The 14,295-nt window shown below is 39.0% G+C and overlaps 1 protein-coding gene across 1 annotated transcript; it reads right to left on the bottom strand.

Moving 5' to 3' along the window:
• Positions 1-7,764: 7,764 nt before the first annotated feature.
• CNIH4 (cornichon family AMPA receptor auxiliary protein 4) lies at positions 7,765-14,151 on the bottom strand. Its single transcript, XM_010143452.1, has 4 exons — positions 14,067-14,151; positions 12,935-13,047; positions 8,573-8,713; positions 7,765-7,959 (listed from the first exon to the last, which is right to left on the bottom strand). Exons 2-4 carry the CDS (start codon positions 13,000-13,002, stop codon positions 7,932-7,934), a joined length of 237 nt encoding a protein of 78 aa, XP_010141754.1. The 5' UTR covers positions 13,003-13,047; positions 14,067-14,151; the 3' UTR covers positions 7,765-7,931.
• Positions 14,152-14,295: the final 144 nt, after the last annotated feature.

The following is a 14,295-nucleotide window of genomic DNA, read 5'->3' as shown; positions in this document are numbered from 1 at the left end:
CCAGTAGACTGCTCTTAAAATTAAGGTGAATTTCTTTGATAGCAATGACTTTTCCACAGTACTGGGAATAAATGTGCGAACATAAGACTACAAATCAATTCCTTCTTCTGTTAGCTAGTTCTAGAGGAAGCTGTTTGTTACTCTTCCTAGTTCAGACAGTGTAAGATTAGTCAATCTTGTTCCTGTGGCATCAGTGGTGCAAGGAAGTGCAACTTCCTAAGCTCAAATTTGAGTAAGACAAACCTTTGTGTGTTAAATAAAAATTGAATACCCAAATTGTAAACAATAATTTAGATGTTCAAGACATGGTATAAATCATAAGCAATGCCAGCATGTAAATCTTTGGAAATTACTCTAATATTATCTTACTCTGCAACTTATGTTTTCAAACAAAATTTATTATTTAGGGAGAGAAAGGAGAGTAATCCTGGTTTTGATGTCTCTTGACAATGTCTCGTACAATGGTCCGGCACTACTTGCTTACCTCATACTCACGGGACTTCAGTGGGAACTTTAGGCAGAGGGCAAAGGCTGGATCAAATGTCAAGTTTGGATTCAAAGTCTCACGTGCACTTCAACAGGCATTTTTAACGCGGTGGCTGTATCTAAACCAAGTGAGACTCCCCGCCCAGCACAGGCTGGGGGCGCTGGGCAGATGGGCCAGTGCCCCCTTTCCACTGCAGTCCGTTATAACTGGGAATTTCAACTTAGTACTTTTGCCAAAATCCAACTCCATTCTGGGGTTTCCCTTTTGGTTTGTACCTCTCAATACACTTCAGGTATTCAGAAGCAGAGTTAGGGAGCAGCACATGTTCTGGTATCTCCACTTCAGTTTTGTGGTGCAACTATGCAATGTAGAGGAGAGCTCTGTGCAGACGGCACTGTTTCCAGAGTCCCAGTAACAGCGTACTGCGTTCTCACAGAAGAGCAGAGAGGAGAGAAAGGGGGGAGAGAGTAACCTCCAGTTCACGGCACTACTTGGTCCCCTGGTAAACTGACATTATAGATCTGGCGGTAGTGACTACTATTCCAACCTGTAGATTAAAAAGGAACCTAAACTACTTCTGACATGTCCTGTACTCACAACATGTGAATTGAAAAGTACCAATACTTTTTGTACACAGCCTACAAAATGAGACCTGGGGGGTGTGAGAGGGGACAAATAAGTTTGCTCATTTGCAACATGTTGATTTCCATGTGCTTAAAAATGTTCATAGGCTGGAACAAGTACACACCCACAATAAATTACTGTATTTCTAGTCAACAGACCTGTGGTTTTAGAGAGGAAAAAGACTGTAAGTGTGTACTCCTTTTGTAACTGTCTCTGGTGAGCTGTTGGCTGAAAATATTCACAGGAGCCCCAGGCTGTTGTCAAGGCAGATCTTTAAACAAAATCACGCCGAAGCATTTCATTATCTGAATGTTCTTTAGCTGTTCAGGTAAGTAATTGTCAAGGCACAATGGAGCACAAAAGGGAAAATGCTAGATCTGCCCTTGTTTTGGAGGGGAGGGTAGCGGGGGAAAATGACACCTTGGTTTTAAATTCCCTCTGTCTTTTTTAAAGTTCTCCAACTTTAAAGTTAACTTCTTTTTATGATGAGAGCAGAGATGCAAGCTAGAAATCTACCCAGATCTTGCCAGTTACTTCTCAACTTGGCTTCAAACAGGTAATGTTTAATAAAACTCAGTCCGTTGTGGGGAGTTTGTGTCTAGTTGTGTACTTCTACACTGCTAAGTGACACTCCCACCCGAGAGAGGCTTCCTTAGCAGGAAACCAGGACTCATGCAGTTAGTTGTAGTCTGGGGGGAGGTGGTGGGGTGGGCTGACCGGAATGGGCATTAAAAGCAGGATTTACTGACCAGCAGACAAACTACTGTAACTCAAGGGGGAGGAGGAAGAATGCACTTTCGATAGTTTGTCCACGTTTTTAGCTACAAAATACACTTGTATCTATGAGACAACTATTAAGAGGAACACCCATCCCGTAAATGGCTAATCCTCCTTTTGGCCTCCTCCTGTCTTTGCCACATGGGCTTGAGTCCATCTTCAGCTGCCATACTTAATTTTGAGAACTGCTACTTTTAGTGATGTTTAGAAAGAAAATAAAAAAGACGTTAACTCTGACACTTTTTTAAACAGGGTGGACTAAATTGAAGTGTGCAGTGTTGAACTACTGCTGCAGTAGCTGCCTCTAGTTGTTGACATAAACTGTACACAAGTTTTCTGTCTATTAATCCAGATAGTCTGGATTCAAGAAAATGTCTGTGAGAGTGTTCCTCCCACCTGGTGTGAATGCGTGTGTGCGTGTGTTCCATGAACAGAGAGAGAACCAAATGTTCTAGGTACTTGTCATGTTTATTGCATACTTTAAGTCGTGTGTATGTGAAGTGTCCTTTGACCGGAAGGTTTTGGTTAATACCAGTATATTTTTATAAATTTGAAATTCATCGTGCCCCTTCTTTTTTTTTTCTTACGTTTGTCATTGTTAGGGTATATGTGCTAGATTGGAATCTTCAACATTTTTAGGCACAGATGGAAAAAGTTATTGGCTCCTTGAAAACTTATGGGACAAAATGGATCCTCAAAGCATGTATGTACTTACAAACCAAGCTGTAGAGATCAAGAAAAGAACTTTATTGTTGATCTCAAGATTTCTAAATTGTCAAGATTTATATGGAGTTGTGGTGGAACTAGTTAACACTTAGAGCTTTTGGTATGTAATGACTATTTGCTATGGACTGATATTAAATGTTTCAAAGGATTGCGTTCTTAAACTTTCTGGATTTTTGTTACTCTCCTTGGATTATATTAAGTAGTTAAATTTCTTTGCTATATTACATTAAAAACATAAGAACTTTGGGTCTCGTATTTATTTTCACTTGTTTTACTAATTATTTACAGAACACCGTTTTAACTTTTTTATTTTATAAATGTGTAGTATTTTAAACATATCTTTAAAAATTGTTCAATTGGAACTACATTAACTTCTGATTTGTTTTTATTAGGATTTAAAAAAAAAATACACTTTTTCCATGTTGGTGCACAGCACTTAACAGAAATGTTTGTATTCCCTTTCAATTCAATAAACAGAATAAATGACTGGAATGAACAGGTCTTAGTTTCCCTAACTTCACTTACGTGACTGACTCGGATGTTAATTTCTTGACTGTCAATTCTAGATTTATTCCATATTTGTTTTCATTTATTTCCTTGCTGGGAAGTTAATTTGTGGCAGCTTAGCTGAAGGTGATTCGCTGTGTTGTGTTTATAGGCTTTCCGTTTCTTGGTGTTTGGCTCTAACCTGCGCCGAGCTTGTTGTCCCTGTGCGTTTACCGCTCCACTTGCCTGTCTCCCATTCTGTGCTTAGCAAAGCTGCCGAACATTTGGCTCCTTGGGGGCTACGTGAAAGCCTTGATTCCTTAGCGCTGGAGCTTGCTTAAATACCAGACGAGGATTGCTGTAGGTGATTGGTGAGTTTTGGGGGGGGGGGTTGATACTTCATACTAAGAAGCCGTGCATGAAGTACTCGCATCTCCTGCTTAGGCTTCTCTTAAACTCGAGATCAGGGACCTCCAACTTTTATGTGAAGTCAACCCAAGCAGCTTTTGTGGCTGAGGGGTCTTGAAGCTACTTCTCAGCTGTTGCCTTTGTTCCCTCCAACTAACCCTGCAGTCTTGTCCCTCTGCCTTAAACCAGAACCTCATCTTTGCCCTGCATTTTAGGCATTTTTACTCTGCTGTAGATGATGTTCTGTCAGATAGAAAGCTCTAACTAAATTGGTCTTGCCCTCCCTGTAGCTTTTCCAAACTCAAACCTTTTGCTGAAGTGTGTTTGATTTTTAGATTCTTTGAGATTCTGTATCGATTAAAAAGGCCTTTGCTCCCTCCTCTAGTAGCACCTTTCTTTCCTCCCTTACAGTGTACGCAGTGTATAGGTAATTATGGCTTAAATGTGGCTGCAAACAGGAGGGGCGTGTCTTACTTCTTCCCGTGGGCTGCTCTGAGCTGCTTCCCTCGGGCTCTGGCATTCGCAGGAGGGTTGTTAGATTGCAGACCTGCTTCAGCCAGAAATGACCCACACAGCGGATGAAGTTAGTTTTCTGGCTGGGTTTGTTCCTGTGCTTCATCTGCTGTCCTATGTCTGCCTTTAACGTGTGAGAAGAATGTGAGAAACAGGTGAAATCTCAGCAGATGTAAGATGTAAAATTGATTGTAATTCATTTTTTTTAACTGTTCCAACTATTTAAAAGAAATTACATATGGAACCTGATAGTAGATGAGGATTTCATAATTAGCTTAAATCCAAACTCTGCCTAGGTAGTGCTCTTCTCCAGAGGGACAGTTTCTGTTTCACTGTGTCACTTCACACCTTGGTCTATGCTTTCTGTGCTGCCTGACTCATCCCTCTGCCCCTCTCCATATGTTGCACAGGTTTAGGCTATCAACTCATGACAGAAAGGTGGCAGTCCAGTTGTCTCCTCGCTTTAAAAGACCTACAGTGCTCCAAAGAGGAACCACTAAAGTTTGTGTGCCTGTGAGATTTCTACCAAAGATAGGGTGGTTAATGTACTGATAGCTGCTTGGTAGTCCATATAGCACAAGTTTTCCTGTTGCTATCTCCAGTCTCATCACTACCCTATCCTTAGAGGCAAAAGTTGTCCTTTCTGAGCACTTGTACAGAATTTGGAAGAGCTGCTTGCGAGAAAAAGAATTAAAATAAAGCTATGCCAACACTGAACAGGGGAAGATTTGCTTTTGTGGGCTTATCAGGGGTTTAGATTGTTAACCTGTATGTAGAACTGTTCTCAGGACTACTTGTCACTCTGTTAATCCCACTGATTTACTATGTTCTATAATACAGAACTACTTCAGGGGAAAAAAACCCCAGCCCAGTAATTTACCATGATGAGAAGATAAGTATATTCTTAAATAAAACAGACTAAATAACCATCAGTCTGTAACTGTAATGATTAGTTGGGGGAAACATGGTACTGTATGTATTTTCAGTAATGCCCCCCTCCCGAGTGCAGTGCTGTAACAGCTATCTCATCCCTCTGAGAACTGCTGAATTTCAGCAAGCGGACTAGGCTCTAGACTGTGGGTGAGGAAAGAGCTTCTAACCTTGGTTAAAAGTTAGAATCCCTGTAGGCCAACTTCAGATTTACTTTAATGGATTAAGAGCTTTATATAAACCACAGCTCATCGTTTGAAGGCTAAACTAATAGTCTCCTCAGGAAGTTATACTTGGATACCTCAGTTCCAAAGGGACATGTATGCTGCTGAGCGAGGAGCAGGGACCCTGTGTTTGTCTCACACTGATTCATAGTGAAAAAGTTTGGCGACTTTTTATTTAACTTCTAAGGTTTGTAATTGTCTTGAACTCTGTATAGTAAGCCTGGATTTACAATTACCCTCATCTCCCCTGAAGGAGACCCAGAAAATAGGGGGTTTGTTTTGATTTTCACTACTATAAAATTTCTGTGCTCTGTGGATTTCCCATGAGACAGGTGATGGATCCCTATTTTCAGCTAATGAACTACATTTTTAGCAATTACAAATGTTTTTTCCACTGCTGACCCTGAGCTCTGTGAAGATCTCCGATAAGGCAGGAAATGAACCTGTAGATTAAGGCTTGCTTCAAAAAGTTTGCATTTGTATAAATCTAGCTTGTTTAGTATTTGACAGCTACCACTTAGAAAACATCTGTATTTTTTTTTTGTTGGTCTGTCATGGTTAATAATTCACTCAAGGATGGAAAGGGGGAGGAATCCATAGGAACATCCCTCTAGGTCAGTGGTATAAATTAAGACATGACACCCCCATTTTTAATTATTTTTTTCAGATATGTTGTTCTTCGCCCTTATGCTCCCCTATGAAGAAACACTTCCCTCAGTAGAGGAGAACAGAAGCTTTTCATAGTGAGTCCTAGGTTTTACAAATTGCATTAGGGAATGGGTTTACCCTGTCTAATGTCATCGCTGTCGTTCCGAGGTGCTAGTAGTTAGAAATTATTTAAGACAGTTATCTTACAAATGTTTTCATTAACAGTAAAGCTCCTATCTCAAAATCATGTCTGCAGAATAAGATATAAAACTGCTAGTTTAAGTGGTGGACGTACAGATTAATGATCATGTTTCACTTTTTGGTGTGAAAAGTCATTAATTAAATTTATCTACTGTTAGCACTACAGCAAGGACTTAACTCAAGCTGCTTTACGAATACTGCCCTCTCTTCTAATAGGTAACACCCAAAGTAGGTGGTGTATTTTTTTCCATATACAAATCAAATAATTGCATATGATATAAGCTGCTACAAATGTTACTGACTTTCCTCTCTTTTACAGTTTTAGTTGCTCTTCTTTTTCTAGACCTACATCCTGTCTGGATTTCAGCTTTCTGTAGTTTGATCTTTGTGGTGTCAAGCAGTCAGCGGTGTGCAGCTGTGGTAGCCATTTCCGTAGTTATTTTTTACTGAATGTAATTTTCAGCAATTTTTCATCTTTGCAACAGCAGAACTTGAACCCCATTCCTCTTAAATATAAACCCAAACTTCTCCTAGAGGAAACACTGAACAGTAACTATCTGGAGAAATTAAGCTTCGGTATTGTTTTCACAGCCAGCAATGAAAGTCAATCAGCTAATTAAAGCTCTACACCAAAGAACAAGTACTTAAGAAGGAAAAGCTCAAAAATTTTAAGACTTAACTACAGAATTGTTTCAAAAAACCTGTTTCCACACACACATAAAACCAGTTACTGGTCAGTGAAGGTACAAACTCAGGTTTATGTAGTTAATCACTGATTCAAGAGCTGCACAAAAAGAACTTGGTTTGCAGATGTCTTTGAAGCAGAGCCACATCAGAATGGGTGTAGCTGGGCTATATTTACCAAACCACCTCCCCAGGCTAGACGTGCTCTCGATTCACCGTACTGGACATGGAAACAGCAGGTTCAGGGAGCAGCGGCCACAGCCAGTCTTTTGCTCTGTAAACCTTGTGTTTCTTATAGGGCTGGAATTGGTTACTTTGAAGGGAGGTTTATGATGTAAGTAGGAGTTGAAGGGAAAAAGCAAGTATTAATGTTTCTTATTTATCTACTCTTACAGACAAGTGTCACTTTCACCAAAGAGACCTTAATCCATCCAAATACAAGACTTCACATAGGTTGGAGGGAGGGGTACAAAGGAAGAAAAGCCTTAACTTTTATTCCATTGCCTTTTAGCTGGAAAAAACACTGACACAAAGATGAAAGCTGTGCTACTGTTCCACTTTGAAATCTGTGTTCTAAGTGCTGCTTCAAACTAGGCTGTGACAGCGTAACAGCCAGAGGCATATCCTGACACCTTTCAGTAAGAAGGAGGCATCAGAGCTGCATTTAAATTTGTTCTGGAGCTACCACTATTACCAGCTCATGCTGTTGAAATGAGTTTCCCGTCTCACCATTTAATATCATTTAATATGAGATCAGTTCTGTAAGCAAGGATTTCATCTTACAGAAGAATCAGCTCCAGCAGTTTGGGTCTAAAGGAACAAAAACAACTGCTACACAAATCCAATGTCTTTTGAAAATATTTTATGTTAAAAATACAGAAAAATATTTATTGTTCAAAGAGGAAAAATATACTGCATGACGACATAGGTATGTTCAGAAGGTGTTATGGCTCCACAACCAGTCACTGGAGTGATGACAGGATTTCATCTTACAGAAGAATCAGCTCCAGGAGTTTGGGTTGTAAAGGAACAAAAACAACTGCTACACAAATCCAATGTCTTTTGAAAATATTTTATGTTAAAAATACAGAAAAATATTTATTGTTCAAAGAGGAAAAATATACTGCATGACGACATAGGTATGTTCAGAAGGTGTTATGGCTCCACAACCAGTCACTGGAGTGATGACCCAATTTGGCAGTTAATGGTTCTTTTTCAACTTCTCAATCATTTATCAAAGCCAGAATCATACTGTGACAAAACAGAAGACATGATACCAGTGGATTACTGAAGCATGTGCAAGTAGGAACAGCTGTTGCTTCCATGAGAGAACTGCACTTGATTCTGAAATAGAAAGTCAAGGCAACCATGCTGTGTGCTCTGGTTACGAAGACAAGGACTGCAGAATAATACTGCAGTAGAGGAACAGTAGTTCTTCCATCTTGTAGTAAGTGGCGCCATCACAGAACTCACCTGTTTCTAACTTAGCCAGATCAGCATTATTTTCGAAAACAGAACTTGCAAAATAAACTTGGTCCTTGAAATTATTTCTATTCTAAATAGGCCACTTATTCTAGATGCTGAAATCATGTAACTCTTTATATTGTACTTATAGTGGTTTTCAGATTAATGAGTAGTCTGAGTTTGCAAACAATGTTTGATAAGAAAGAATAAAGGCATAAATGCAACTGCAGATAGCTCCTTGGGGGATAATATATAATAAATATAATAAATAATATTGAGGCTCAGCAGGATGCAAAAAACCAAGACATGAATACCAGCAATTACACTAGCAGAACAGAAGAGAGAAAGAGTAGCTGGCAGAGAATTCCTTTGTTCCTTGGGAGCAATTTTTGAAACTAACCTGTAAAGGTACATGAAGAAACAGAGCAGATGAAAGCCTAGTTTAATCATGGCTTCCTTCATGTGTGATTTCAGTTGTCCTCGGTTATGGATCTCTGTGGGATCAAACACCCCCATGTTTCCACTTGGCACCATAATGTACCTGAAAGTTTAAGAAGAAAACAAAACAAAACACAGAACTACAGTCATCAAAGCATTAGGGAGTGTCAGGGGAGGCGAGAGCTTGCACCGAAGGGACTTTCATCTAAAGAGCTGTTTCACAATTCAGCGTAAGGGAGCTCTCTTTAAATTCTATTTCAGTTTCAGGATATTGCGTGTATCTCTGCCACTACAACCCAAACAAAAAGCAAGGGGATGAGGTACTAAAAGCATCAGCCCAGCTTCCCATGTACAAATAGGAGAGTTTTGCAGGTAATGGCCCATTCCAGTTCATTTTAATTACTGTTTGTAGTTACTTTGTGTTATGAAGGAAACATCCATGCACCGTGGAAAGATGCATCAGATGAAAGGGATTGAAGAAGAATTAATTCAGCTAAGAATTAGTGACTTATCTACCAAAAAACCCCACAGAGACAATCCCTAACTCCAGTGGTTAAAATTCACAGCTTAAAACAAGAGAAAGGATCTGTGAATTACTCCCATCTTTGTCCCAACCATCCTGCATGATCTCGGCAGGGACACTGCGGCTGACAGGGTTAGAGACTGGGCAGAACTGACCAAGTACAGTACTGCTATCCAAACCCACCTAACAACAAAAGCTGAATGGAACAAAGTGAAACACCAGCAAAAGGAAGAATAAGGAAAACCAGTGTTTATATCCTGTGAAAATTCAACAAGCAGCATGTTCTTTTGTCATAAGCATTTCTCAAGAGAGCAAACGCAAGCACATGACGTTCTCGTTCCAGGTGAGCTCAGAATTATTATTTCTCTTAAATGCTACACAGGCTCTACCTTCCTGGAGTAATACCCTTTCTACACAGCAGTTTAACTCCTCCTCTTACATCTGGAGCAAAAGCAAGGTCTCAGAACACTTTTTGATTTTCTTTGTATACTTGAAGAATGGCACCAGAGGCATTCCCCCACCTCTTAAAACATTCATTTCAATAACAGGAGGGGAAGGAATGCAACAAGAAACATGGATGTTTTCTAGGAGCCGGAGACAAAAAAAAGAGTTAAGACAACAGTATTTGTCTTTCTTCCACAGAGGCATTAAAAAGCACTGCACCATATTTGACTAATAACACAGACAATTATGTCCCATAAAAACAGTTCATGTGAAATAATTACAATATGAAATTCTCTTCTAAATGTGAAGTTCTAAGCAATTATTCTATTTTTAGCATTATAACACAAATCATAGTCCACCTACTGGGAATGTAATGAATTTTACTGGCGTAAGATGAAGAACTCAGGTGGCCTGTACCACTAGAGTTAGAATGCATAGTTTTCTTATATCTCTAGGATATGAGTGCCATAAAGGTAATATTCATTAATTTTGCTTTTTAAGAAGAATAATAACACTTAAATGATGCCACTTCATTGCAGAACCTGGGAGGTCGTTTTTCCAAGAGGCCCACAAGCTAGTACAGCTTATACTAAACATCTAAGAAACTGTAATCACAGGCACAACGATGCTAGATGCTGACAAACCCAACTCAAGCCAGCTGTCATACTCTAAACAGCAAAAAACTTCTGCAGCAAAACTACACAGAATAAGAAAACTGTCAGCTTCAATGAATATACAAGTTAGTGCCTCCAATATCTCCATTCAGTGGAAGCTGCTGCCACAGCAAGAGGACATTTCCCTCTAGATTACACAATTTTGTAAAGGATGTGGAAGTTCTGATCAGAATTTTCACTGTATTTTAAAGATTGTTTTTTACTCTTTCAGTTTTAAGAGGGATAGAATCTACTTAAAGACAAGGCAAGAATCCCATTATTTGGGCCTAATATCTTGTGGAAATCTCAGCATTACAAAATTGAGCAAAAAATAAACCAAATTAAATCAGCGTCTGAGTATACTGAACAAGAAGGACCAGTGGGATGTTGCAATAAACATGTTACAACTTTAAAAGTCTTAACACTTTTGACCTATTTATGCTCCCTGAAATTTGTTTCTGATTCCCCTTTAACTCAATACTTCTCTACTGTCTCTGAAATCAAGACAATTAGTAAATTAAGCCAGTAGTGTCTGTAACTTCCATTAACTCATTGAGATTAAGCAAGTTTTGAAGAAAAGAGAACAAGGGGAGGTGATTATTATCCTACCTTTCTCTCTATTATCACTTAAATATACTACAACAGAGTTCTTCAATCTCAGCACAAGTATTTTCACTTCTGTACTCATCTTGGAGTAGAATGACAATCTTAAAGCTTCCTGAATTCATGTGCAGCAACATTTACTGCAGAAATTGGTTCCTGAAATACTACAACATACAAAGAAGATTCAAACATATACAGCTGATGCTGGAAGCCTGCAGCTCAGGATAATGGGTTCACACTTCATCTGTTCCCACTTAATCCTAGTTTAGTAAATGACACCTTCGCTGCTCTTCAGTGTACTCAAACTACTTGACACCATTTTTCAGACTACCATACTCTTTGTCCATTGAAGCCAAATGTAACTTCTATACCAATCAGATTTCCTTTGTAACACTAAACAACACACTTGATTTTGCAGACCTGTAACTCCTTCACTATAGGCAGGATAGTCCAGGCTATTAACACGGATGGAAGTCCTTGATCCTCAAAAAGAAGGCAGGATTAGCAATAGAGGCTTAACATTCTGCCTTCTTGTGGTGGAACAGGCAAAGAATCACATTGTCATATTCATTTATTGCCTACACTGCACACCTAAAATTGATAAAACAACCCTGGATTTCAGAATATTCAGAGCATCTACCCCATGTATGACGAATACAAAATGAGAGCTGTCCATTCAAAACAGCAGTCAAAGCTGCCTGCCTGAAATGTGGAATTAGAAATAATTGTATCTCGCTGACCAGGTTTAGAAGGGAAAGCAAGTGGCCACTTTAAACATTAACTTCAATAAGGAAAAGGAAGCAGCGAGGGGTAACCAGTACAAGAAATCTTCCAAGCCTCAAAAGTAATGCATTCTCTCTCCCGTGCCTCTCTAGAAACTGTCTAGCCTAAATGAATCATCAAAGGCAAATTCCAGACTTGCCAGCAGATACCAAGGCAATACTGGTCATTTTGTGCAACAGTGCAATAATGCAATTATAATTACAATTACTGACACCACATATGGGTGGCCAAACAAAACCATCTGTGTGTGCATTTAGGCAACACTTGTTTATTAAGCGTGCAAGTTATTCTATCTCACGTTACTCCAGCTTGGATACATTTGGAGGCTTTGTTAGCAGTTTGTAGAAAACGAGGGTGATAAATGCATGGTTATTTTGCCCAAGAACAAGGAGGTTATTAGTAAAGGGATCCTCAACAACTTTTTAATGAGAGCTGTGAAACCTCTTTTTTAATTTTACCAGCAACTCGATCCATCCCTGTAAATAGTCAGCTCTAGCAGGTTTAGGCAAACAAGAACTGCAGCCAACTTTTCATACCTATATCTTAAACATCTGGCCTTTTCGACTTCCCATCATAATTAGAGATAATTTGCAACAAATCCACACCCAGTTTTTATTAACGTAACACCTGTAAAGGTTGAATTCTTTGCACATCAAATGATACAAAGTAAAAAGAATGTTTTTGAACCAGCAGTCCCCATGTTGCCACATGGAAACCATAAACCATTTCAAAGTGGTGGATGGCCCAGTATACAAAAAACAGTAACACTGACAGTTGTCATAACAAGATGCAAAGTCAGCAAACCTTTCCAAATATGAAGAAGCAAGACAGGAGAAAAAAAAAAATCCAAAACAAATAAAAGGGAGAGACAAGACAGTAAGACAGAAGGTACGTGGAGTAACACCACAGCCTGATGGTTTTACAGTCATCAGCCGTGCTGACCTAAGTACTTTCATGCTGATACTACTAGCAGGCTTGTAGGCACAGCATGAAAAACATTAACAACTGTTTGCAGTACTACTTCATAATCCAAATTAACATGCTATTATTTCCTATGAACTTGGGAAAGACTCACAAATCAAATTCCCTACAGGGAATGCAAGGCCAGCAGTTTCATATCCTTTACACTGTTGGGTTTCTTCTAGTTTTAATTAGAAGGAAAGTGTTATGTTTGTTAGGTTCACAAAGACCGTTAGCAGCTGAAGAACACAACTGAAACATCTCATCATGACCTATTATTTATCTCCATACTACACTTAAAACTAAACTAGTAATAGTGGGAAAAACCCCCAAATTACACAAAACTCTCTGCACTTACCTATATATATTCCATGTTGCTACTGGCAGATTAAGGAGAAAGATGAACCAGTGCAATGAAATAAGCATTAATACAGTTACAATGGCATGGCCAATCACTTCAGGGACCACCCACTGTAAAAAAGGGAAGACAAGAAAATGTTATACGCGCAAATCTAAATTCCTTTCTGAAAAAAGAGATCTATATGGAGTTATCACTCGATTCTAATAATGTAAAACTCAGACAGAAAATCCATGGCAGAAGTACGTGATTTCAGCACAATGTGGGGAAATTAATACCTTCAGACAGATTCCATGTGAGCAAGCCAGAAATCAAGCCTAAGATATTATGATAACATTACTTTATACAAGTATTACAAAAATTTCTAAAGAGAAGCAGAGCAGCTGTTTGAACACAGCTGTATTACACAAGTACTTAAGAAAACAAGTTAAGAAATTAAACAGTGGTCATTTGAAATCACTGCAGAGAACAGTGGATTTAGGAATGAGAGAAGCAGATAATTAAAACCTGCACAGACACAGGACATACAAACACCCTCAGGCTTGGAACAGATAAGGAAGTTAATCAATATGAAAACTGGCATCCTTAAATTGGGTCAGCCTCTGGCAATAACGTGTTGTCCCTTTGACAGTATCAAGCCTTATATTAAAAAATAACTTTAAATCAAAGTGCACACCCATGCGGGAAGGACACATTGATTTAATCAGATTTTGTTAAAACTTTTCCTTATCATAGTAAAACTCTCTACTGTTCAAGAGAGGTTAGAAATTATACAAAGGCATCACAGAAAGTTGCTATAAAGATCTCAGAGTTCAGTCACAAGTAGACATACTTGGGTGTGGCACACCTACAAGGACAATGCACAGAACTCGAGATCTGTCAAGAGTTAAATCTCAGTCCCAGGAATTCAGAGCAGCAGCTCAGAGCACCAAGGGTCTGAGGAACAGCCTTTCATGACTGAATTTGCTGGAAGACAGCATCCGAAAAAGATAAAGACACTGAAATAAAGGATACATGCGAAATATTGTCAATCAATCAAGACTCTTCAGGTATACATTACACCCCTGTTCTTTGTGATGTTAAGATGGACTGTTTTCTTAAACCATATTAAATGCAAAGAAGAATAATTTACTTTGTTGAGTTTTGAGCAGCATGATCTAGCGTTAATGTAGTCACATTCCAAATCTGATAATGTAATTATCTGAAGTCCAAGATAAGGAAAAATTTTATGGCAGCTCAGCATACACAAAACTGTTTTTATCCAATAAGCTGGGGAGAACTCTCTGCTCTCGGTGTAGACTGTATTGTTCTACACCTGATCTGCCAAAGGCCTGTTTCAATCAGTCACAACTCATTCCTGC

Source organism: Buceros rhinoceros, unplaced genomic scaffold (assembly GCF_000710305.1).
Source record: "Buceros rhinoceros silvestris isolate BGI_N320 unplaced genomic scaffold, ASM71030v1 scaffold34489, whole genome shotgun sequence".
NCBI lineage: Eukaryota > Metazoa > Chordata > Aves > Bucerotiformes > Bucerotidae > Buceros > Buceros rhinoceros.
Note: the sequence above shows the minus strand (reverse complement) of the source record. Positions and strands in the feature narration are given on the sequence as shown.

Coding starts and splice junctions, on each gene's coding strand:
- CNIH4 (XM_010143452.1), bottom strand. CDS start 13,002: ATGCTTATTTCATTGCACTGGTTCATCTTTCTCCTTAATCTGCCAGTA. Junction 8,714..12,934: donor GCAACATGGAATATATATAG/GTAAGTGCAGAG, acceptor TTAAACTTTCAG/GTACATTATGGTGCCAAGTG. Junction 7,960..8,572: donor TTCTTCATGTACCTTTACAG/GTTAGTTTCAAA, acceptor GTTTTGTCACAG/TATGATTCTGGCTTTGATAA.